The 26,873-nt window shown below is 39.6% G+C and overlaps 1 protein-coding gene across 7 annotated transcripts in view; it reads left to right on the plus strand.

The window, feature by feature from the left end:
• KALRN (kalirin RhoGEF kinase) overlaps positions 1–26,873 on the plus strand; it is a 4,346,166-nt gene that overhangs the window by 3,817,460 nt on the left and 501,833 nt on the right. For all 7 annotated transcript variants that reach the window (XM_044074926.1, XM_044074921.1, XM_044074920.1 and 4 more), the window contains one exon: positions 5,445–5,627. In XM_044074926.1, the coding sequence (XP_043930861.1) occupies positions 5,445–5,627 (183 nt within the window). The remainder of the gene's footprint in view (positions 1–5,444; positions 5,628–26,873) is intronic.

The following is a 26,873-nucleotide window of genomic DNA, read 5'->3' on the forward strand; positions in this document are numbered from 1 at the left end:
TTTTCCATTTTAGGGTCTTACCTTTTCTCCATAGTTTTGTGATCATAGAGTTAGTATATATAATGACATAGGGTGCAAATCCTCCTATAAAAAATTTTTTTAATATTCATGGGCTTTAAGTTTATTTACTCTTTATTTGTGTTGTTCTTCTTACAAGATGAATCTGGGTTGAGAATAATAGTACAGACCTTCACAATGCACTTCATTTAAATGCAGGTTAAATTGTCTAATGCAAAAACATCAAAAAATGTTTGACATCAGGATCTAGGCATATAACTTCAGGAGGCTATAGTTCCATAAAAACAAAATACTTGTTTAAGGTGAGAGACAGAAAATATAAGAAAGGGAAAGATTTCAAACTATGACTTTGAAAACTGAAATAAACACGCTAGACATACAATTTAAATATAGTGTGAGACAAGATCAAGAAAAATGTGAAGAAAATTTATATAAAGATATTGAACATAATAGAAAAACATTTTACAGATGTATATGATTTGGTAGGAGTAAAGACATACAAATGGATAAACTATGTGAGGATTCTAAAAAGTATTCTCAGAAACAACAGATTATAGAGATATTTACAAAATTGTATGCAAAGGAGTTTGGCTCCACGAAGGGGTGATAAATTGTCCCAGTGACAGGTAACCTCAAATACTGAAATCAAATTAGATTATATTGAAAATGAGCTATGCAAACTGGATCCAAACAAAGCACAGGGAGGAGACGGAATTAGTAATAAATGACCTGAGAATACTTTGCCATGCACTTACAGTACCATCATATCTGTTATCTGTTGCATGATGAAACAGATTTCATCTACAGACTTGGAAAGTTTTTGCAAGAGTAGAATTTCATCTTTTACTCTGATGATCTCTGTGCAGTTTTGCTGGTGTATCCTATGATAGTTGCTTCAGCCTCTGCTGCCGTGCTTTTCTTTCAGTAAAGCTCATAACCTGCAGTCGAGGACCTGTTTCTTACTTCTGATTTTCAGCTTATTTCTCTCCATCATCTGCTCCTCAGAAGTGACATTAATTCATTCTGTCTGATCTCTTGCTCATATGTCACTTCATTTCTGATAACACAACCTTGCACTTCAGCTCACTGAAGATATATCATTAAGTATAAGTTGCCGCAGGTGTCACCTGTCCTCTTAGACTGATCGCCATACTCTTGCTTTTTCAGAGCAGCAGTTGTACTTCAGTGTAAGGATTTTTATTCCTCTACTTCCAGACTGGTTGCCTGTTTGAAACTTCCATTTTTTTGGCTGCAGTTTCATTCATACAGCTGGAAAGTTGAAAGATTTTACTTTTACCCACCAGTAAGCATCAACTTAGCATTACTTATAAGCAGGGCTGCAGGGAATGTGGGGGGAGGAACACTTGGGTTTTGTACCCAAAACAAATTATAATTTCTTAAATGTTATTTGTTAAGTAACTGCCATTTCATGGAATTGATAACACTGTTATCTAAAGTTTTCTTGGACACATTTTGTTTATTATAATCACATTGAGTCATTATACAGACATTTTTTTAAATAGTAGTTTGAGTTCACTGTTACCATGGCTTTAGTAGAGTAGTGAGCATATTTTTACCACGATTACCCATACCTAAGTAAGAGTTAAAGGCTTTATTGCTATCAAGTAAAAAACAGTGCAAATATTGCTGTTCCTTGTCATCATAAATGCTTGCAAAACATGCTCTACTTTTCCTAAAAATAAAGCTTAGCTTCTGTAGTCCCCCTGCCCCTTTAATTTTGACTGACTTCAGGGGATCACTACCACTTGCTTTGAAACATTACTAAAGTGACTGTTGTGTCTGCCACACCAGGAGTTGTAAGGCTATACTCATTAAGTTTTCCTTGGCCATATGACGTAATAATGTACTGCACTGCCTAAAACAGGTGAAAGTCCATTACCAGGATGTCAGTTGGGTATCATGAAGAAACAGAAGGAGAGAGGAATGCACGCGTTTGCACTGCATCAGTAGGCACTCTGCATCCATAATGGGCTACACTCATGCTCTCTGTAAATGTCCTGCTGATCCAGGAATGGAGACTGCTAATTAAAAGCTATAATTATTTTATTTTAGTTTAACTAACCATTCTTTGGGGATATGATAAAGCAGCATATTTAAGGAATAAAACCTGTGTGTTGTAATGTTTTATAAAACTTTTGGGAATAGTCGTGTTAATTATCATCATGGTCTCAAAACAGTTATTATGCAAGTGACAGATAAAAGGGTCTTTAAGGATATCTTTATTAGTGTTTTATTACTGTGGAATCACTCTGAATAGAAGCATAATTTTTAGAAGCAGACCAGATGCTGAGTTTATAGTGGTTTACCGTTTGGAAGATAATTCTTGTGCATTAGACTACATCATGTGGTTGTGTACCTGCAGACTAAGTGACATTCATTTATACTGATATGTGCTGACTACGCTGCTAGTTACTCACTGGTTAGTATTCATTATTCATTTTATTTATAATGAAAAACATAAAATGGAAAAGCTGATAACTGCCCTGCATATTCTAAGGTGAGATTTTACCCCAAAATGTAATCCTAATTAATCCTAGACTTGGCCACTTTTTACAGTATTTGTTTTTTCAGTTTCTTAGGCTTGTTATTAGTTGTCCATGAACTTTTTTTTCTCCCTGCCTCTTAAGGGATGCAGCACTCCAGTTAATTTCTTCAGTATCAGCAAGGATTTTATTCCTCTGAATAAAAGCAAATGCTTCTAGTATGTCAAATATTTAGCTCCATCTAGAAGATTAATTCTTATTTTTCTGAAACTGTAGATTACATTTCATATAGTATTCTTAAAAGTCAAGATGTTTCATTCAGAAAAAAAATTTACTCAACCATATAGATAGCACAGTAATGTGGCTGTTAGCACTTTTGCATAACAGTAATTTCCCAGCTGGGCTGCCTTTTGTGCTGAGCCTGCATATCTGCTTAGGTTTTCTTTATATTTTTTTTTTTTGCCTGGTGCAGTTTGGTTTCCACACACATCTCTAAGACGTGCAGTAGGTGAATGAACAGTCTTCAGAATTGGCCATAGGCATGCAAGTGATTGAGTGGTGTCCCATCTAGAACTGTTTCTGTGCCTTGTGCCCACTGAAAACCAGAAGCATCTGTGTAAGAATATGTCTTGATCTGGAGAGTCTGCATGTGACTGACAGTAGCTCAGCTGAGCTGTACTGCAAACTATGGTAGATTGTGCTGTAGCAGTGGAAAAGATTGCCTCATTTCTGTGCTGTGTCAGCCGTATGTAGCACATCTGCTGTAAAATGTGTTCATTTCATCATCACAAGTCCTTACAGACACTTCTGTATTGACTGTTTTTCATTCCTAAACTCTCAGAAGTTGCTGATGTTGCATTTTGTGCATTGTTTTCTTCTTGCTGTTTATTCCATATGCAATGCATTCAGTTCTTGTTGTCGGCTGGAATTGTCTCTATTTATGTCATTTTATCTCTTAAACATAGCGCAGGCTATATCAAGTAAGGACAGCCTGTTTTTGTGGGTCTACTTCAACCCATCGAAATTACAGTTTACTGAAACTGAAATAAGCGATCCCACTTCAGTGAAAGTGCATTTAAATGAAAACGCACTTTTGCAAAAATCAGTACACTCAACAAAAACAAAAAACAGACACACACAAAAAAAAGAAATAAAACAAATACATTTATGCAGTGGGGGGCAAACCTCCCCCCACCTCCCATGGGGGGGCCTGTGCCCCCCCACTACTTATATATATAGTAACTCTGAGATCGCACCACAGTGGGGAAAAGGGAATATTCCCTTATCCTCACTGTACCGCAATCTATAACAACTACTCTGTGTACTGAGTATTGCGAAAGTGTGTTTTCATTTAAACGCGCTTTTGCTGAAGTGGGGTCACTTATTTCAGTTTCAGTAGCTTGTAATTTTGATAGGTCAAAATAGACCAGTTTTTGTATATTATATGGAACATGGTAAAATGAACAGGGCTTGAGCATTTGTGCTTAAGTAGGTGGGCATGTTGAAAACTGGAAACTTAAGACTGAAGTTGAGAATTCTGCCACCATTTCCTCCTGGGAAAAGATAACTGTGTTAGGCTTTACCACTGCACATTGTACATTATTTTTGTAATGTATAGCATAGCTGTACTGAACAAAACAAAATTTTACTTATGTTTTCATTTTTGTAGACTGAATTCATTGTGCAATAGGTGTTACTGCTGTCTTTCTGAGCTTACACAATTCTTTTATTTCATTTAGACTATAGACTGCCTGCATTGCTGAAACCATGTAATAAAGCTTCAGCAATAAGCAGCGGTGTAACAACTTAAAGTAGAGTTTGGTTTGTAAGTACCTGTGCATTCTGATATTGTGATAGTTCTAGATATAGTTATTTTCTCTGTCTAAACTGTGGTGCAGGGGTAAAGCCCAGAGTGTGACCCCCAGGAGACTAGAGTTCGATTACTAGGCCCAGTTGCTAAGGAGAATGGGGGAGGCATGGATTGAGAAGCAGCACTCATCTTATGCATCTCTTGGGGGGGGGGGGTGAAATTATCCCTCAGTGTAAGAGACAGATGGAAGTCAGACATATACACAAAGGAGCACAGGAGGTTTTACAGCCTGCAAAAGAGTGATTGCACAGTAGTTAGGGTGCTGCTGTACTGAATAATGTCCTTAGAATTGGCCAAGTACTGCAGTTGTTTGCACTGTGCTTTCCAATTGCCTGATAAAAAAGTAAATTAGGGCAGGAAAAAAATAGCCATATTTTATGATCAATCAGCATGAAGTCCCCCCCAAGTTGCTTGGCTCAGAAAAGCAGAGCAGCCATCATGATGGGTGAATGAATTATATATAGGTTGCTGGCACCTCTTGACAGCTAATTAAGTGTCAAAAACATTTGTAGAATATAAAACATATAATAGAAGTTTGCATAATGTAATCATGTAAGAAAAATACTTGCATTTAGTATGGCTGAATATTGCTTGGCTGCCTGTACATTAGCTTAGCATACAGAAAAAAGCAAACGTAAGCAAGACTGATTACTTTGCATTTTCTGCATTGCTTCTCCTTGTTATTTTATTACACAAACTCAGATATAAAAGTAGTTGTGTTTAAGACAGAATATGATAGTGTAAGAACTGTTGATAGTGAGAAGTCGATGCTTAGAGCATGTCATCTTATTTCACTCAGTTTATATGCATTTCTGAACTTCTTAATTTAGTCATTGGTCTGTAGGCAAACTCTGACAAACCTTTAGTAGGGTTGCAATAAACATAATGACAACAGTGCTAGTCACAGGTATCTTGAATGCAACATAGTAGCTACTCTTAACTGGCTATTTTGCTTAAGTTCATGGGTGATAAATATAGAGTAGACTTGTAACTGAATCAAAATTAAAATGCACATGCAGTCAGTGACAGTGTTGCAATTGGTTGTTTCTCAGGGTAAGTTGACTGCACAAGGGAAGCTTCTACAGCAAGACACTTTCTTTGTGACAGAACAGGATTCGGGTGTACTGTCAAGAAGTAAAGAGCGCAGAGTTTTCCTCTTTGAACAGATTGTAATTTTCAGTGAACTGCTTCGAAAAGGATCAACACCTGAGTACCTGTACAAGAAAAGCATTAAGGTAAAGTAAAGATTGCATGCATCTTCATTAACAGATGAATTCCCATAACTCAAACTATATCTGCCACTGTACTTGTTTTTGTTTTTATTGGAAACTACCATTATTCAAGTCAGGGAGTTGCAGATTGTTTTATATTATAAAGCATGTTGCTTTCCTCCTTTTATTTAGTAATATGAAAACATTCTAGGGAGTGTATGTTTAATCTGTTTATTTATTTATTTTTGCTTTGTTCTTACATTAGTCAGGTTCATTATGACTTTCACTTTAAATTTTTGTTGCTTAGTTTTACTCCACTTCATACATTGAATAGGGCTAGATTTGGAGTAAATGAAAGAAGAGCAGTGAGAGATACCTGTAGTGTAGCCAATCAGGCAGTATGTTGGTTAAAGCTGGTAGAATATCCAGAGTACCTGAAGGAAACCACCATGGACATGGGGAGAACATGCAAAGCTCCACACAGACATGGGGTGAACATGCAAAGCTCTACACAGATATGGGGGGAACATGCAAAGCTCCACACAGACATGGGGTGAACATGCAAAGCTCTACACCACAGACAACTGTATATTAAGATTAAACAATGTCCCCCATATCAGTGCCATAGAGTTGTTACCACTAGGCCATCATGGTGAGCTTCACCCTGTGACAGCAAATGGCATAAAATGCGTTAATTTAAGTAATAGAAGAATAATCCAGTGAAATAAATGTGCTGCCTGCTGGATTAATTTCCTTGTACAACTCTGGGATGGGGACTTTTGCCAGTGAAAAGCATAGTGATATTACAGAGGCCAACCAAAGGAAACTGTTATGGTCACAGGCTGATTGCTGAAACCCAACAGTCACCAGTCAGTGTTATCTGTCAACATTTTGAAGGCAAGAAATTGATTATAACCTTACCTCATAAAAGAGCTGGGATTTCAAGTGCCCTCTCTAACTTTTGTGGAGAAAGATGCACATAGTATTCTAAAAATAAGCTCATTCTAGCCACACTCTGTGGACAAATTCTGTCCTGTTATATAAATAGTGCTCAGTGTGTTCATTGTAGTAACATATCTGTATCTATCTATGTGTTTATGTCAGTTCCATGAAACTTTTTTAGAACTAACATTAAAAGCTTCTACTTGTCTACAACATATTCATCTGACTTTTGATTAAAAAACAACTTGCAAAATAACTGTTTTTGGAGGGGGGTGTTGCAGCCTATACCCCTGCAACTTAATATATACCAAGTCCAAGAGCACACAACAGTGATGAACAGGTAAAACTTACTTAAGGACTTACTTTAATTATTTAAGCTCTTTGTCAACTAATGTAACACTTTCACTCAAACACAGTGACTTGCTGATGCACACAGACACACACACACACGCATGAACGCACGCGCCCACACACACACACACACACACACACACACACACACACACACACACACACACACTTTCATCCATTATTCTCACACCAATTAGACAACAGAAAAAGTAGCAAAATTCCAAAAGACCATGAGAATAGCAAGCAGGTCACTGAAATCCTTTAATATTAATGTTAGGGGCTTCTGTCCCTCCAGGACGTCTTCATAACATCAACCAGTCTCATTAGCACGCACACATACATACACCAGTCCAAATCTCATCAACACACAGATTTTTGCCAAAATGGGAATTTATAAAAAAATTTGGTGTTTTATGCTTCAACAAAAGGTGTGTGTGTGTGTGTGTGTGTGTGTGTGTGTGTGTGTGTGTGTGTGTGTGTGTATATATATATAAGGTATGTCCATATATATATATATATATATATATATATATATATATATATGTGTGTGTGTGTGTGTCTGTGTATGTCTGTATAGAGACACACACACACACACACACACACACACACACACACACACACACACACACACACACACACACACACACACACACACACACACACACACACACACACACATACACACACACACACACACACACACAAACATAACCAAGGGGTAAAAGGTCACACGGGCAAATCATTCAGTAAAAACTGCAAGGAGACCCAACCATCCCATCGACTTGCATATACATTTTTTCACAATTAATCACAATAATTTTGTGATTAATTGCATATGTATGATATATGTGTGTGTATCAGCTAAAAGCAAATGGTCAATAGAGTGTTGAAAAAAAAGCAGTGCTTTAAAAAGATCAAACAAGCAAAAAAAAAAAAAACAAAGAAAAAAGAAAAATATGTGGAGTGCTGTGCTTATCGTCCCCTGCTAATTATGTACATCAACTCCGCGATTGCACTGCAGTGGGAAAAAAGGCAAATTCCCATCCCCTGTAATGTAATCTTGCATAAAAAGCTGCTGGCAGACATAAAACAGCATTCACTCTCATGAGCATTTGCTAATAGCAATTATACCCATATACATAGACAGAGTGGAAGAGATGTAGATATACATAAATATATAGACCCCTATACACACACTCATGCTATATACCTCGTGAGTTGACTGAATTACTTTAAGATCATAAAGGATATGGGTGTGTCGATCTAGAGTTGTAATTCCTTGTCATGTGTAGAAAAATGGTCTTTGTGTGAATTACACAGTTAAAAATATGGAATCAGTCAATGAGCAAACAGTATGGTTTGTTCAAATAATGCATTGAAGCAGGATGTGAACCATCACCTGTCTCTGTTTGTCTCTCTTTCTGTCTGTCTCTCTCTCTCTTTCTCTCTCCATGAGACCCTGAAAAGTTAAGAAGGGCTGAGGCTAAGAAAAGCTTTGGCTGGCAACAGTTTCAGCATGGGTCAGGGAGGATGCTGTTTATGTACGTGTAAAGCAGCATGCCTGGGATGAGAATGGCAGGAGAAACGTCTTATCTTATTCCATCTCTAAGCGCAGTCAGTTATAGAGAAATAATCAGGGCAAGTGTTCTTGTCTTTAGCTGACAGCTTCAGTGATTATGATTGAGTAGTTTTATCACTGGCAGGTGAACTGTAAATGAATGCTTCCTTATAGTGAACTGTAGGTGTCATGACGATGGATGATTTGTTTGTCTGTGCTGACTTCATAGTGAGTTGTGACTCTGCGTCTGTAAGCTGCCCCTGTTGGACCTTCAGCCATGAACTTTTAAAGTGAAAGTGTAATGGCTTTTGCCCCAGCTTGTGAGTAGGGCCAGTTCTGAGGACATTTTCTTCCTTCCTTTCTGTTGCTTTTGTTGACGTACCCAAATGTCTTTCTTTTTCTAATCTCCTGCCTTACCTTCTTGGATCTATAGTTCTATGTTTAGTTTTAATTGCTCAAATTTTGTAAATGGAAACTTCCAGAACAGGAGCTGTTTTTTCCGACATTGAGCTAGTTTTCTGTCCTGTACCAGTTTAGCGTTCATTATTGAGATCACATTTTCTTTGTTCTGTTTACTTTTCAAAATGGCATATTCTCCACATTGTCAGCAAAGGAACATTATTTTGAAGGTGTTGCAGTCAGGTCTTCTGTATATAAATTCCACCTTCATTCATTTACAGTAGTATGTTTATGACTCACACTTATGCCAGAAACCTCTTAAGCAGCAGGAGATGTTAACTCTTGCTGCCACTGTGCTCTGTACTTCTGTATTTCTTGTCACTGATGATGAAAGTTTTGGGACCACTTGTGCTTCAGATTAGAAAAAGAATGCCTTAGAATGACTGTAGCTCCTTGCAGGGGTTTTATTAAATGATGATTTCTGCATGTGAACTGACAATTGTTTATTAATGCTTTACCATGTTAATACAGTGGTAGGAAACACCTCACTAAAAGTGCATTCTGTGAAGTTACTGTACACAAAAGGTGCCTTTGAATTTTATTACATCCCAGTGATTACTTTTACATATTTGCACTGTAGTGGTGTCTTCTCCTTCTTTATGTGAATTGTCATTGGCTTGTTGAAATATTTGTTGAGTCCTGTTCCTGTTCATAAAATAAAATTAAACTCTGAAACCCAGCTGGCAAAAGGAACTAGGAAATTATATGAAGAAGCTTGAAAGATGGGTAATCTAAAGAGCAAAAGCATGGAATGTAATCTCTTGGCACTCTTCAGGAAGGTTGTTTCATGTGGAAGTTTTTTCATCTGGTCCCCATCCAGTGTCATTATTTCGTCCTTTGACTGCATGCCAAAAAAACTAAAATCTGTGACAAAAAGTTTGAAGTACAGTCTGCACATTACTCACATATACATCATTGCTGTTTGTTCAACACCCATACTAAAGGCAAAATGCTGTGAGCGTGTGTTTTTGGCAGCTGCATACACCTTCCCAAAAGGGATGACATTTCATTGTTGTAGTTCAACTCCATTGTATTTTTTCTGTTCACAAGATGCCTTTGATTCCGCATACGGAACTGAATACTTTGCTTAATAACGCAGGTCTCTAATTTAAAAACAAAATCACTGATATTTTATTTATTTTATGGCTACATCCTGCTGATGACTGCAATCCTTTAGTAGTCTGTCTTGAAGTTTAGATCAAGTCTTAGGTGTTTTGCAAAGGTCTGCTCCTTTTGAAATAGTCATTGCTCCTTCTTTACATATCATTTGGATCTGCATCAGAAAAGGAAAGTCTCATTGTGTGAGGTGCACAGATATATCATTTATGTTCTGTCTGGCATTACATTTCCATGTATTTTGTCTTGCATCACCATGTCAGAGAGATACTACTAACATTTGGCAGATAATGGCATGGTATTGATCTCATCACGCCCTGCATTCTGATTATATGGGGCTTTTAGTGATGCCAAGGGTGCACTCATAATTCTCAATTGTCCAGGCTTTTGCCTCATATTTTTGGTCTGTTCCTCATAAAATCTGTGGTCTTCTGACAGATCATTAAGGATTGAAAGTACTAATTAATAATAATGACAGACATTTGAGTTTCAGACTTCATATCCTTCTGAAAACTTGTAATATTGTAAAACCTGTTATTCTAGCAAGTTTCTAAGTTTATAGGAGCAATATTTAAAATCTGTCCTTCTTTTTGGGCGTTTGCCCCTCCTGTTATTTCTGGCATTGTCCAAATTTCTTGCATTAAGAGGTTGGTACCTGTATCCTTAGAACCTACTGACAGACAGGAAGGTCCTCTTTTAAGAGGTCCCTTGTAGCATGTCTAATGAAACTGTCTGTTAACACCTCATTTATAATAAACTTATGCCTTTATTTGTTTTTATTTATTGTTTTAATCCAAGTTTTAGTATTTTATTATTGTAGTATCCTGCCTTAATCTGTTTGGCATTTGTGTGTTTGTTATTTCAGTGTTGTAAATGCTTATATTCACTGTAATAGATTTGAACTTGTACTGTGTACAGGGAGGTAGCATATTGTTGTGACTATTCCTATGTGGTCATTAACATGTTCCTAGGGTAGCAGTGTGGTGATAGACTATACCCATGGCATTGATAAAAGGTACATTACATAACCTTACCCTTCCCTAGGTTCTCAAACACCAAGATTTGAACTTAAGCCATGATCTCAGTTTCTGTAACAAAGAACTTCAGTTTTTCACTATTTTACTTCCCAGTGCTGAAATCAAATTTATCTTGATTGATGGTAGAAGTCTGAAAAACTGTAAACCTCTTTTTTATTGTTTGCAAATAAAATGATAAGTTTTAAGGAAAGGTCTGCTAGTTAAGAACTTCCATAGAATTGTCACTTGCCAGTGGTAGTAGTAATCTGTAAGATTGTACTGTTTGTTCTGGCCATATGTGTTAATTGGCAAAAATGACAACTTCTTAGGAAGGGACATATTATTCCTGTATAGAAGGAGTGCCCACAGTGGTAACGCATCTTATATTGCTGTTATTACTGATGGCATCCTATATTCAGGTCTTGTTGATAAGAATGCAGCCTGTGATAGGGAATGGAGTTAAAGGAAACCTGCAACCCAGGTATGGGGTATTGTATACCACAACTACAGCATGGCATGCAACCACATGTTGCATCTGACAGTAGGACATAGCTATGGCATAGAAGCACATGTCACATCTGATGATGGTGCATAGCTATGGCATATAACCAAATTATATCTGACAGTGGTGTATAGCATGGCATATAACCATGTGCTACATCTTACAGCATGTCACATAATCATGTGCTGCATCCTACATTATGGCACATAACCATGTGCTACATCTTACAGCATGGCACATAACCATGTGTTGTATCTTACAGCATGGCACATAACCATGTGCTGTATCTTACAGTATGGCACATAACCATGTGCTACATCTTACAGCATGTCACATAATCAAGTGCTGCATCCTGCAGCATGGCACATAACCATATGTTACATCTTACAGCATGGCACATAACCATGTGCTACATCTTACAGCATGGTATATGACCATGCGCTACATCTTACAGCATGTTTACAGCATGGCGCATAACCATGTGCTACATCTTACAGCAAGGCTCATAACCATGTGCTACATCTTACAGCATGATGCATAACCATGTGCTACATCTTACAGCATGGCACATAACCATGTGCTACATCTTACAGCATGGCGCATAACCCTGTGCTACATCTTACAGCATGGTGCCTATCCATGTGCTACATCTTACTGCATGGCACATAACTAAATTTTGCATCTGCTAGTGTATAGCTGTGGCGCATAACTATATGTTACATCTTACAGCATAAATATAGTCATCTACTATATAGATGTAGGCATATAACCATGTGTTATATCTTATACCATGGCACATAACCATCTGCTACATCTTACAGCATGACACATAATGTTATATCTTACAACATGGCACATATCATCATGTGCTGCATCCTACAGCATGACACATAACCATGTGCTACGTCCTACAGCATGGCACATAACCACATGCTACTTCTTAGAGCACAACACGTAATCATGTGCTACAACTTACAGCATTGCTCATAACTATTTGCTGCATTTTACAATATGAGGCATCGTCATGAGCTTTATCTTGTAGCATGGCATATTAACCATCTATTACATCTTACAGCACGGCACATGATCATTTGCTATATCTTAGAGCATGGCACATAACCATGTGCTATATCTTGCAACATGGCAGATAATTGTGTGCTGTATTATAGCATGACACATAACCACATGCTGCATTTTATAGCATGGCATGTAATTGTATGCTTCCTCTTGCAGCATGGCTCATAACAATTTGCTGCATTATACAACATGACACATAATCATGTGATGAATCTTATAGCATGGCACATTACCACATGCTTAATCCCATAACATGGCACATAATCATTTGTTGCATTTTACAACATGACATGTAATTGTGCTGCATCTTACAGCATCACAGAGTCATGTGCTGTCTTACAACATGGCAATTCACCATGTTCTACATCTTGCAGCTTGACACATAATCATGTGCTCATCATCATTATCATCTTCTTTCAGCTGTTCCCGTTAGGGATCGCAACAGCAGATCATCTGTTTCCATTTCTTCCTGTCCTCTGCATCATGCTGTTTCACACGAACGCATGTCCTCTCTCACCACATCCATAAACCTTATCTTAGGCCTTCCTCTTTTCCTCTTACCTGGCAGATCCATCCTTAAATTCCCTTTCCCAATATACCCAGCATACCTCCTCAGCACATGTCCAAACCAACGCAATCTCGCCTTTCTTGCTTTGTCTCCAAACTGTCCAACCTGAGCTGACCCTCTAATATACTGATTCCTAATCCTGTCCATCCTAGTCACACCCAATGCAAATCTTAACATCATTAACTCTGCCACATCCAGCTCTGACTCCTGCCTTTTTGTCAATGCCACCATCTCCAACCCATATAACATAGCTGGTCTTACTACCCTCTTGTAGACCTTCCCTTTCACTCTTACTGGTACCCGTCTGTCACAAATCACTCCTGACACTTTTCTCCACCCATTCCACCCTGCCTGTACTCTCTTCTTCACCTCTCTTCCACACTCACCATTACTCTGAACTGTTGATCCCAAGTACTTAAACTCCTCCACCTTTACCAACTCTACTCCCTGCATCCTCACCATTCCTCTACCCTCCCTCTCATTTACACACATATATTCTGTTTTAGCCCTGCTGACCTTCATTACTCTCCTCTCTAAAGCATATTTCCACCCCTCCAGGGTCTCCTCAACCTATGGAATGAAAAAAAAACAACTTTTTGGAAGCAAATATTTGCCATTCATGATTCCTCAATTCTTCTGCCTGTTTTAAGAGTCTGTAGAGACTAGATGGAAGGCCAGCAATTTATAGATCTAAAGTACTAAGGAAGCACCTCAGACATGCTTAGTGGAAAATGATGTAATGTGGCACTTTGTACAGAGTAAAACAGTTTTGTGACTTGAGATGAATTAAAGATTTTGTGGGCAGGAGGTGCGAGTCAAACCTTAATGCTGCCTTAGCATGTATTTCTTTAGTATTTATTAACCAGGTATATAAATGCCCTATGTCAGTTTTGAGTTAAGCCATGCAATACCAAGCTAAAAACAAATGATCCAATGCAAAAGTCATTAAATAATATACTGCTCATGTACTGCAGAATATGCTAGTAGGTAGGAAGAGTAGTAATACTTCACAGCAACACATACATATATGGTAGTCATTGTGTGTGTGTGTGTGTGTGTGTGTGTGTGTGTGTGTGTGTGTGTGTGTGTGTGTGTGTATATGTGTGTGTCTGTGTATACACAAGATTTCTGTGCACTGTGAAAGGGGGAAGTACGTTATGCTTTCCTGAATATACAACATTCTCTAACCTACTTATCTCTGTTTATAAAAGTAAACATCTGTATTATCCCATGCAGTTCCTACATTTTCTAATTAAACTCATGACCTTATGTGGTACATAATAGCTCAGGAGCTCATGTGATTTATTCTTAAATGTGCTATTTCCCACCTCATCTGGCCCCCATTAAAAAGAAAACCTTCAGGAAGACTGTCTTAATTCAATATTTGTCACATAGTTTCTCTTAATCTCTGAAGTGTTTCTGGATCTATGTTAAAGTTGTCCGGGGAAGTTACTATTTAAGCAGAAAACCATAAGCACGGTAGCATTTGTATCTTAAGAAGTAAAAAAAGAAGGCTGCTGAGCTACATAATGCAAGTGTAAATTAATCTGAACAAATTGTTGAATGGAATTCATTAAAATGTTTTTTCTTTTGGCTGTTGGTGAGAAGAAACATGACAGTACTGAAGTGATTTTATTACTGTTGATACACACCCATTTCTGCAGCCAAGCAACAGTTCACATAAAACTTAAGTAAATACTTGTTACTGTAGAATGAACTGCTGAGATTATTATATTATTCTACAGTGACCTGCTAAGAAGTATGCTCTTTCTCATTGCTTAAGTCACGCTGTCATCTTTATCTAACTGATAACATAAAGTACATTCAGCAAAGAAGTAACAGGCCTTGCAACAGATGAACCTTGATTTCATTTGTTGTCCTGAAAGCTGCAGTTTCACAGGCATGCACACAAAAGAGGACAGATTAACTTCTCTTGCTTGAGGTACGTGAACTCCATTGAGGAAATGGCAGAAAGGATTTTAGTGGAGTGGTACATTACAGCTTTGTTAGCAGTAGAAGGTCTTGTCTTCCCAAACAGTTAATTGAAAGAGCTTTGCCCTAACTTTATATGTAAGCTGTTGTTTTGACATGAAACAGCATGGAAAATGACAGCTGTAATTCTCCGCCTGCCAGGTTGAATACCTTTTCTGTTTCTGTAACTGTATGTAGGGGATACCCGGATTTATAGGGAATGTTATGCATGTATTTTTTTCTTTTCTTTATCAGAAAAAAATGAAAAATATATTAAAAGTAATCCACTGGCTAGGCCCATTGGTATATTAGTGGCTGAGATGAATGAAGTATTAATCTTTATTACTTAGATTATTTTAGCTTTCCAGTGGATAAGGGCTAAATATTACATTGAAATGTTCATCATTTTCAGTTGCATTGTGCGTTCCCTCATTTCACCTCTGCCATTTCTACAACCTGTTTAGTGAGTTCAGCCATACAAGCAGCACGTTCACAAGCATTCAACTGCAGAATGCTGTTTTGAAAAGGATAATCCTATGTTGTTTAAAGATATGAATCCCTTAGTACGCACCCAGTGCAGCTCCCTGATCTGGCACATCCTCCCCAAAAAGTCTTGTCTTTTTCTGACTTGCCAGTGAGAGGAGCTCATCAGCAAAAAGAGGTTTTTCTTTTAGCCATAGCCGGCTTTAAGCACCAGTGAACCCTGTGGTCGCTGGGGGCCCCAACTACAGCAAGTTATCTTATCTTGATATTTTTAACATGTCTGTCACACCTACAAAAGCTAGCACAGCAGTCTTGTATACTTAAAAAAACAGATGGTAATAATAACTCTTATTTATATCTCCTTTAAAATTCAAAGATATATCTGGTTGTAGTAACAGTATTTTATCAATTAACAGGCTTCACAATTCCTTTAAATATTTTACCACTTACATAGTACTTAGTTAAACCCTGCTGGTGGCAATTCAGTCCACTAAAACTAGCATAGCCAACTTTAGGTACCTGCAATATGCCATGGCTGCAGGGGGCCCCCCTCAATCATCTTTGGCTGTGTGGATGCCCCACAAAATCTGTTGCTGCTGGTTGGGAAAAATGAAGACAAAAGAATGTATTAATTTTCTGATTACAACCTTTTACCTGAACAAGGTTGGGATATGACCCTGTTAGGATAATGCTGGTTATAAGTAAGGTAAGCACCAGAGATCAGCAGCCCTGAGTAACTGATCTCAATGTACACTATGGATTCTAAGAAGAGCTGATGCTCCCAATCCTCAGTAATGGTTTTCTCCTACAGTAAGTTTTATAAATACTGGCAGAACACCAGATACCATAACTCTCAACTGCTTTCCTAATAAATTCTACTCAACACAAAAAGTAATAACAGAATAAAGGCTCATAATCAGGAAGATGTTTTAAATGTTATTCTAATTCACTTAAAAAGTTAATTTAATAACACCTTTTGCATCAACATGATTTTTTGGATAATATGAAATAAAAATGCTGACATCTGGATTTATTGACTTTCTGTAATCCAGAATGATTTACCAGTAAATCAAACTTTTTATGAAGGACAGGGAAAAATTATGAGGCAAAATCAGGGACAGTGGCAAGTATGCATTATTCCTCAATGAGGTAAATAAAAGTGACTTACCTTTGCTGTTGTTTGATGACTGCTAAACAACAGTCACTGATCTGGTGTGGCAGTACCAGTGTTGTACAATGTATTGCTATTTGCTGAAGTAAGTACAAAACTATTATTGCTGTAGCTTATGCCACAAAGGTTATGTGAAGGTTATGTAAAAACTAAAACAAACTTTAAAATGTGCTTCAGAGAATGTAGAAAGTTGCGGCTTTTTGAAAAAGCTGAAGAGTACAGCAAAATGTGAGAACAGGAAGGAAAAAAAGAATGAATTAATGTGCATGGTATGGGGAGCGGTGTGAGGGACAGAGGAGAGCAGTGGAGGATGTGTGTGGGTGGTTTGGAGTTAAAGCAGTAGGCATTGCTTAGGGCACCATTTCTCTAAGTCTGACTCCATACATAGAGCTGTTATAACGTATTATTGTTGCAACTAAATGCCAGTAATGTGAATGTCCTTTTGAGATGGGCCAACATAGTGTGATACATAGGCCTATTGTAATGTAAACACTGTAGCTACAGGTCAGTCTGTGCGGACTACTCCTAAATCTTTACAGCATGAACTAAAAGGTTGCTTCGAATGGGTGTCAGTGACAGGATGATACTTAGATTGGAAGTGCCCGAACTTGACATTTGCTGGGGGTCCCCAAAATGCTGCATTCATTCTTAACATCATACATGGAGTGTTGAAACCATAGTGCTTCATGCTCCTCAGCTCAGACTGTAAGTGTGATACCAGCATTTAAATTTCGGTATTGCACTAACACCGATCAACATCTGCTGATTACTCCCCCTGACATCTTGCACTCAGGGCAGCTGCCCCCTTCACTCCACCTTAGCTATGCTATGCTACTGATAGGCATAATGTAAAGAGGAGCAACACCTTAGAAAACATGGTAGGGAAGGGAGGCTGTCTCTCTTAAGTTAAGTAGTATTACTCTGATATTACAACATTCTTGAAATGAAAAGATGTAACTCAGGATGTGACACATACAAAAAGAAAAAAAACATTCATTCACTTGACCATATCTTGACCATATTTTCATAATGCTACTGCAGAACATTGAATGGTTAATTTCTTATTTTTTCTACTTCAAAATGGTGTTACCATTGCCTAGGAGATATTATTTTCCATTCAAACTTCTCCTTCCAACAATGCACTGTCATCATAAAATGATGCAAATTGACATTCCATTTCCTTCATTGTCCACTGTCCATTGACTTGAAACACACCACCATAATAATTATACTCTAGTTATACTTACTGACATCATGCAGGTTATAACTCACACAAAACATGCCTACATAGCTGGACACATTGTGATTCCTGTGATGACCATACCCTGGCCCAGCAATCAAAGAGCCTCAATCCTCACCACTAACACCAAAGAGGTTGTCTCCTAGAAGAGAAAAGGATAACTAATACATACAGTAAAGTACAATTTCCCTTAAGTGCACACAGAGATCACAGTCAGTCTGGGGCTGGTTGCTCCCTTGCTCACCAGGTCCCCAATAAGACTCCCCACTGGCACAGCTATAGGGTCCAGGTCTCAGCCTAACTGGGCAAGCAAAAACCTCCAGTACTCTCTCTGTCCAACCAGTGCTTTGTGCCCCTGCCAAGTAGCTGACACAACACACACACACTTTGAGATAAGTATGTGTACAACTTCACAGACACTCCTGGGAAAGGCTGACACAGAATTTCCAGCTGTGCCCCTTTACCCAGACTATACGGTAGTAATTACTGCCACCACCCAGTTAATAATATCAGCTACTAAAAGGCCCTTAAAAAGGTGTCCAATTATTACTGTGCAATATTATTATCTGGTGGTGGTATGACTAACAGTCAACTTTAGAGTGGCCTATTGCAATAACCTCTATAAATATGCAATGTACTCTAGAGCTTATCTCTACACAAATCAGTCACAGGTAGAAGTGTTTAAAAATATTTAATAATAAATAAGACAAAACTACTACACCACAGAGATATCTAAGAGTTCAGAGATCACACAGAAACTTAAAATAATACAGTAGGACAGGTCTGATTTCAAAGAAAAATACCTAATTAATCTTTACTAGCTTTAACTATTCCTACCATAAATCACAGTGCTAAGACTTACATGTGAGCACAAGGCAGAGTGCTGATAAGTGGATATCCAAGATCAAAATGCTTCCAGGTCTCTTGTGAGAAATAGTATTTAAACATTACTAACAAACATATCTCTAAGGCCCTCCCAAAATTACATAATTTTTGACACTTGGGTTTTCCCAGTATTCATATTGCGTCATCTTAACACCTGATCTAAGTTCTCAGGCCACAAACTGCATTATTTAGCAATCTAACACCTCCTCAGACTTACAACAATCCAAGAAAACAAACAAAAAATGATCGCCAAGGCTGTGGCTTCCAGATTTTTTAATTAGTTTTGGAAACAACAATAGCTGCATGAAAAATGGATAAGCGCTTTCAAGTAGCGAACTACACTTACAACAATACAAGGCATTTCACATATACATTCTAGCAGAAACCAGAGCAATAAAACACATTTCACATCTAAATTCTGGTCATAAACTTTAGCCTTAAAACAATGGGCATAAAATCTTCATCCAGCCGCCCTGGAGTCAAACTCTAACATGAAAGGGTACAACATGCTTCATTGGGCCAGTAGAGTGCAATGTTGTCACATATTTTGTAGTTCCACATTTCACAATATTCTTTTACACTCAAGAAAACATGCCTGTATTTTACATTTATTTACAAATGCCAGAATTATATATCAAATTCTGTTTGACTAGGCTGGCAGCCTTCGCCCATCTCTCGCCAATCGTCACATCTCCCTCCCCCCGGGGAACTCAAGCAAGTTTTTTAAGTGCCCCTTGAGAAACATTGCTTGAGAGTGTCAGGTCTATCTGGGTGTACCTCACCCCATTCTCTGTCATGAGAGCCCATCTGCATTGGCATTGTTACTCCAACTGCGGTGCTGCACTGACATATATGCGTGCAACCCCAGGCTCCATCTTTGGCATTTTGCTGACTGGCTCTGTTTAACCATGTTAGAGGGTTGTGATCTGTCATCACAGTGAATTTTCTTCCATACAGATAAGGCTGAAGTTTTTGTAGTGCCCACACTATGGCTAGACATTCCTTTTATACCGCTGCATAGCATTCCTCCCTGGGTTGGAGCCTATGACTGAGATAAACCACTGGGTGCTCTTCTCTCTCCAAAGAAATCTGGCTAAGTACAGCCCCCACCCCATAGTTTGAAGCATACACCTGCACAACAAAGTCTATGCTGTAGTCTGGACTGGCTAACACAGGGGGTCCTCCCAAAGCTTTCTTAAACTTCTGAAATTCCTGCTCACATGCTGGGGTCCACACTACCTTATCTGGCCTGTTTTTCCTTGTCAGGTCTGTGAGGGGATAAGCTATGGTACTATAATTGGGAACAAACTTTCTGTAGTACCCTGCTGTTCCCAAGAATGCCCTCACCTGCTTTTTGGTAACTGGTGCAGGCCATGCCTGAATAGCTTCCACTTTGGCAGGTTCTGGCCTTATCTTACCACTCCTCACTCTATGTCCTAGGTAGGAGACCTCTGCCATACCCACCTGACATTTGCTCGGCTTAATGGTCAACCCTGCCCTTTGTAGTCTGCCCCAGCACCTCCCTGACATGCTGAAGGTGCTCTTGCCAGGAATGGCTGTAGATAGCAATATCATCCATGAAAGCAAGGGCAAACCCTCTTGCTCCTGCTAAGATATGATCTACTAGCCTCTGGAAAGTCACTGGGGCATTCTTCATCCCAAAGGGCATCTTTGTGAACTCATACAAGCCAAAAGGAGTCACAACGGCTGACTTTTCTCTAGCACTGGGAGTCAAGGGCACCTGCCAGTAACTCTTGGAAAGATCAATGGTTGTAAGATACTTAGCCCCACCCAGCTGCTCTAGGGCCTCATCTGTCCTAAGCACGGAGTAAGCATCTGACTCTGTGTGACAATTTAATGTCCTGTAATCCACACAGAACCTGGCGCTGCCATCCTTTTTTGGCACCAATACCACTGGTGAGGCCCAGGGACTGTTGGACTCTTGAATCACCCCTAGTTCAAACATCTCCTGTACCTCTTCCTTCAGAGTCTGTTTGACTCTCATAGGCACCCTATAAGGGGCCTGCCTGATAGGCCTTTGGGGTCCTGTATCCACCTGGTACTGAACTAGGTGGGTGCTCCCTGGTTTCCTGGTGAACATGCCCCCAAACTCCTGAAACACTGCTCAGATTTCCCGAACCTGGGTAGAAGATAGCTGCTGGGACATTGCTACCCCTTCCACCGAGGTGTCAGCCTGAGCCTCACTAAGGAGATCAGTCCCTAGATCTCCCTCAGACTCCTCCTGCAATCCACTGCAGATGCTCAGCACAAGGGCCTCCCTATCATGGTAAGGTTTCATCATGTTAACTTCGTGCAATTTGTGCCACTGCCATCTGCCTAGCACTTCCACCATGTAGTTAACATGACTTACATTTCTTACCACCTTGTAGGGTCCCTCCCAAGCTGCCTGCAACTTGTTGTGTCTGAGAACCATTACCTGCTGCCCTACAGCATACTCTATAGCTCACACATTCCTGTCATATCACACCTTTTTCTGTTGTTTAGCTTCTGCCAGGTTCTCCTGGGCCAGGCCCATAAGTTCCCTAAGCCTTGTCCTGAGGTTCAGGACATATGCCACAACAGACTCCTTGTGAGACTCACACTCACCTTCCCACTCATCTCTAATTAAATCTAGAGGTCCCCTCACCCTATGCCCATACAGCAACTCCAAAGGTGAAAAACCTGTGGATTCCTAGGGAACCTCTCTATAAGCAAACAACAGATGGGGCAAATATTTATCCCACTCCTTCTTAAACTGATCTGCAAATGCCCGTAGCATGGACTTGATTGTAGAGTGTAACCTCTCAACAAGGCCATTAGTCTGGGGATGGTAGGGGGTGGTCTTCATGTGCTTCACCCCACAGGACTTCCACAGACAAGCCAGCAGGTCTGACATAAAATTGGCACCTCTGTCAGAGCCTTTGGGAAACCTACCCTGCTGAAAATCTCTAGCAAAGCATTTTCCACCTTCTCGGCCTCAATGGAGGACTAAGCCACTACCTCAGGGTATCGTGTAGCACAATCTACAATCACTAGGATATACTTTTTCCCTGTGGAACTTGGAGTACTCAGAGGACTCACAATATCCATAGCTACCCTCTGAAATGGCTCCTCAATCACAGGCAAAGGCATCAAAGGAGCTCTCACCTTGTCTCCTGCCTTGCCTACCTTTTGGCACTGCTCACAGGTCCTGCAGTACCCTGTTACATCTCTGGAAATTCAAGGCCAATAGAAGTTTTGCATAATATGCCTCTTGGTATGTTTTATGCCCATATGACCTGCAGAGGGAATATCATGGGCTATGGCTAGAAGCACCAGATGATAAGCTCTAGGTACTACCAACTGCTGTACTCTCTCACCTTCTAGCCCTCCCTCAGGGGTCCACTCTCTGTACAGTAACCCTTTGTTCCAGTATACAGATTCCCCCTTCCCTTGAGGATCAGGTGCCTTCCTAGCTACCTGCCTCAGGCCTTGCAGTGTAGGGTCTGAGACCTGAGCCTGTCTCAAGTCTCTCCTTGTAACCCTTCCCAGCTCCCCTTCCACAGGAAGTCTGGCATCCTCTGAAAGCAGTGCCTCACTGTCAGCCTGGGTACTACTACTCACCTCTACCTTTGCAGTTACCCTGTCCAAGGGAACATCAGTACCCATAAGCAGCTGTGGCTCATTTTCAGTCTCACTGCTACAGAGCAGTTCCCTCCCTGAAGTAACCACCTCAGCAGTCCTGGCTGCAAGTGTGCAGTCTGTCTGGGTCTCCCCCAGGCTACCAGACCCACATGCTTGCCTCCTAGCCTTACTGTGTGTAACTGCACAAGTACATAGTACTGCCTCATCCAACTCCTTCCCTCTCAGGACATCTGCAGGATGGTAGTTCCATACCCCTGTTGTCTCAAGACAACCCAGTATTGGCATTTTGTCTTTACTGGCTCCCTCACCTTTGGTTCCCCACCTTGCCTTCATGGACATCTGTATGCCACATGGCCCCACTGGTTTCATGCAAAACATTTAACCCTAGCTCCTGGATGTGTACCTGGACTAGTGGCTTCCCCTGCTTCTGGCAGATTCTGTTGGGGCAGTCTGTGCTGCCCGCCATGGGTTCCTTTAGTCCCATGAGCAGTACAGGGGGGTCCCTTTCCTGTGCAGGGCTGCCCTGCTGCCCAGGTATAGGCCTCCCTCCTTCCGCAACTCATCTGAAGTAGCACATTGTCTATCAGCTAAGCAGATCCTCATGTCCTCAGGCAAAGTGATAAGCGCTTGTTCCCTTACCAAAAGGTCTGCCAGCCCTTTAAAAGTGGTGACCTGACATCCACTCACCCAGCTATGAAAATAAGTGCTCAGTTCAACAACATATTCACGTACATTTTCATCTGGCTTGCATCTATGCTCACAAAACCTTTTCCTGTACATTTCAGGTGTTAGCTTAAAACATTCTAATAAATGTCTTTTTACAGCAGTATAATCAAAACAGTCAGTGTCATGCATTTTTACTAAAGAAGTTACAGCTTTATCATGGAGTAAGGACGTCAGGAACCATACCCAGAGCCTTTGGTCAACTTCATACTGTTTACATACCCGCTCAAACATATGAATGAAGCTATCAAAATTATTCCCCTCTTTAAACTGTGGAAGAAATTTACTGTCCTTTTGTGCTTCTGGGGTCCGGTTACTCCCTTCCCCATTACCTCCATGACTCTGGCGAAGAGTCAGCATTTCCCTCTCATGCCTTCTCTGCCATTCTTGTTCTTCAGCTTCTAGGCTCCTCATTCTCTTGGCTGCTTCCAATTCCATATGGCTGACCTCCAACTCAAGTCTCTTTAGCTCCAGCTGGATTTTTAAGTCTGCTGCAGAAAGGTTGAGCTGTCTATTCTCCGAGGATGTTGTGTCTCCACTGTCAGTCTGATTGTCCTCCAGGCTGCTGTTTTCTGATGCAGCTGTAACCAAGGCTGCAATCAGGTCTGCTTTAATTAGGTTTCCATGCACCAGTCCCCTAGCCTGGCACATCTCCACCAGCTGGCTCCTTGTCAGCTTTCCGTACTCTTCTGCTGACATGCTGCCTGCTTACAATGACTAACACTAAGCTAACAAACGAAATAAAACAATTGTGATCTGAACTCTGAGGATACACTGCGTGGCTCTTTTAGAGTACAAAACACTTTTAGAGATCACTGTACATAAGCTACAGGAATTCGCTCTACCCCACACCACTACAAGCCAATTAGTATGTGAAGTAGATCCCACCACTGCCACCACTTGTGATGACTGTGCTCTGGCCCAGCAATCAAGAAGCCTCAGTCCTCACCACTAACACCAGAGAGGTAGTCTACTAGAAGAGAAAAGGATAACTAATGCACACAGTAAAGTACAAATTCCCTTAAGTGCACACAGAGATCACAGTCAGTCTGGGGCTGGTTGCTCCCTTGCTCACTGGGTCCCCAGTAAGACTACCCACTGGCACAGCTATAGGGTCCAGGTCTCAGCTTAACTGGGCAAGCTAAAACCTCCAGTGCCCTCTCTGTCCAACCAGGGCTTCGTGCCCCTGCCAAGTAGCTGACACAACACACACACACACTTTGAGATAAGTATTTATACAACTTCACAGACACTCCTGGGAAAGACTGACACAGATTCTCCAAATGTGCTCCTTTACCCAGATTATACAGTAGTAATTACTGTCACTACCCAGTTAATAATAATAATATCAGCTACTAAAAGGCCCTTAAAAGGGTGTCCAATTATTACTGTGCAGTATTAATATCCAGTGGTAGTATGACTAACAGTCAAGGCTTACTTTAAAGTGGCCTATTACAATAACCTTTATAAATATGCAATGTACTCTAGAGCTTATCTCTACACAAATCAGCCACAGGTAGAAGGTTTTAAAAATATTTAATAATAAATAATTAAAACACAAGACAAAATTACTACATCACAGAGATATCTAAGAGTTCAGAGATCACACAGAAACGTAAAATAATACAGTAGGACAGGTCTGATTTCAAAGAAAAATACCTAATTAAACTTTACTAGCTTTAACTATTCCTATAATAAATCACAGTGCTAAGACTTACATGTGAGCACAAGGCAGAGTGTTGATAAGTGGATATCCAAGATCAAAATGCTTCCAGGTCTCGTGTGAGAAATAGTATTTAAACATTACTAACAAACATGTCTCTAAGGCCCTCTTAAAATTACATCATTTTTGACACTTAGGTTTTCCCAGTATTCATATTGCATCATCTTAATACCTGCTGTGAGTTCTCAGACCACAAACTGCATTATTTAGCAATCTAACATCTCCTCAGACTTACAACAATACAAGGCATTTCACATATACATTCTAACAGAAACCAGAGCAATAAAACACATTCCACATCTAAATTCTGGTCATAAACTTTAGCCTTAAAACCATGGGCATGAAATCTTCATCCAGCCGCCCTGGAGTCGAATTCTAACATGAAAGGGTACAACATGTTTCACTGGGCCAGTAGAGTGCAATGTTGTCACATATTTTGTAGTTCCACATTTCACAGTGTTCTTTTACACTCAATAGGCCTGTATTTTACATTTATTTACAAATGCCAGTGTCAAAGGAAAAATATACTTTAAAAATGATCAAAACACGGTAGGTTCAGGTTAAGGCACTTTAATCTTGCAGCAAGGAGACAAAAACGTGCTAATACAGAGTTTGTCTAACCAGAAACAGGAAATGCATTCATTTTTATAGGTTACCAAATTAATCCTGTCCTACCATGCTGACGTAACGAATTACCACCTTTTGGTCATCATCTGCTGACCATCTTTCCCATGATTTTCTGCTGATTTAAACAATTTTTATGTGAAACATCCTGAGGAAAACAACATGGACTTGGTTACTTTCAGTTAGATACTTGTTATGTTACATTCAAGATACTATAGCTAAATCGAACACAATGCTAGCAGTTCATTTCTCTAATAAGCTTTTGTCTAACTTATCTCTAAACTACTGCAGCTGTAGAGGTTCCCATCCTCTGAACAAGGCTGTCTGTCTGGAATCATTACATTTATTAAATGGTATATTGTCCATTCATATGCTTCTGACCTAGCAGATTAACAACTGCTTCTCAAGTACATTTCCACAAGGCATAAACAAGAATATTGCTGTGCTAGCAGTTACTAGGTCAGAGGGCAACTTGCAAGTTTCAATAAGCATGCTGCAGTTTCAATAAGGCATATTTTTAGTCTGATATGAAACTCAATTTATATAAATCACAGTGCATAAGAAATAGAATGAAAAGCATATTAAAAACACTTGATTATTAATTTGGCATTAAGCATACACATATTAATACATATTTTTCTAACATCTCCCTCCTGTTAATACTTTTTATTCTATTTTCAAAAAAGGATCAACAGCTTGCTTCTTTTCCTAACCTCTTCCATTTAGGATTTGCAGTTAAGAAAGTCATTCAGTTTAAACTTTTATGAAAGCGTCTCACATTCTAGCAGCTCTTCAAATTCAGTACTTTGATACATAGTTTCAGATATGGATATATCTATGAATTCCTTAATTAATTTCTTCATGCAGGGGATTCCATAACAAATACAAGCTCCTACAAAGGAGTAAACCTACCCCAATAGCAATCAGTATGTTCATAAAGATGGAGCCCCACCCCCCCAAAGGCATTCTGAAAAAACTCTGTCAGAGGGTTTGAGCCTGATTTGGTCATAGCCGACACTTGCTGAATCACCTCGAGATGGTCGTTGATCTCATGCTGATGGTCAGGACTGAACGCACAGCACTCTTCTTTGATTAAAGCGCAAGTTCCGCCTCTCGCCGCTAGGGTGAAGTCAAGAGCCATTCGGTTTTGAAGCACTACAGTTCTCATGGCATTCAGTTCATTAGTTATCAGTTCAAGGGCAGAAAAAGTTGTATTACTCATTATTTCAAGAAGTTT

The sequence above is a fragment of the Protopterus annectens genome, chromosome 6.part0 (genome assembly GCF_019279795.1).
Source record: "Protopterus annectens isolate FY-2018-M chromosome 6.part0, PAN1.0, whole genome shotgun sequence".
Lineage (NCBI taxonomy): Eukaryota > Metazoa > Chordata > Ceratodontiformes > Protopteridae > Protopterus > Protopterus annectens.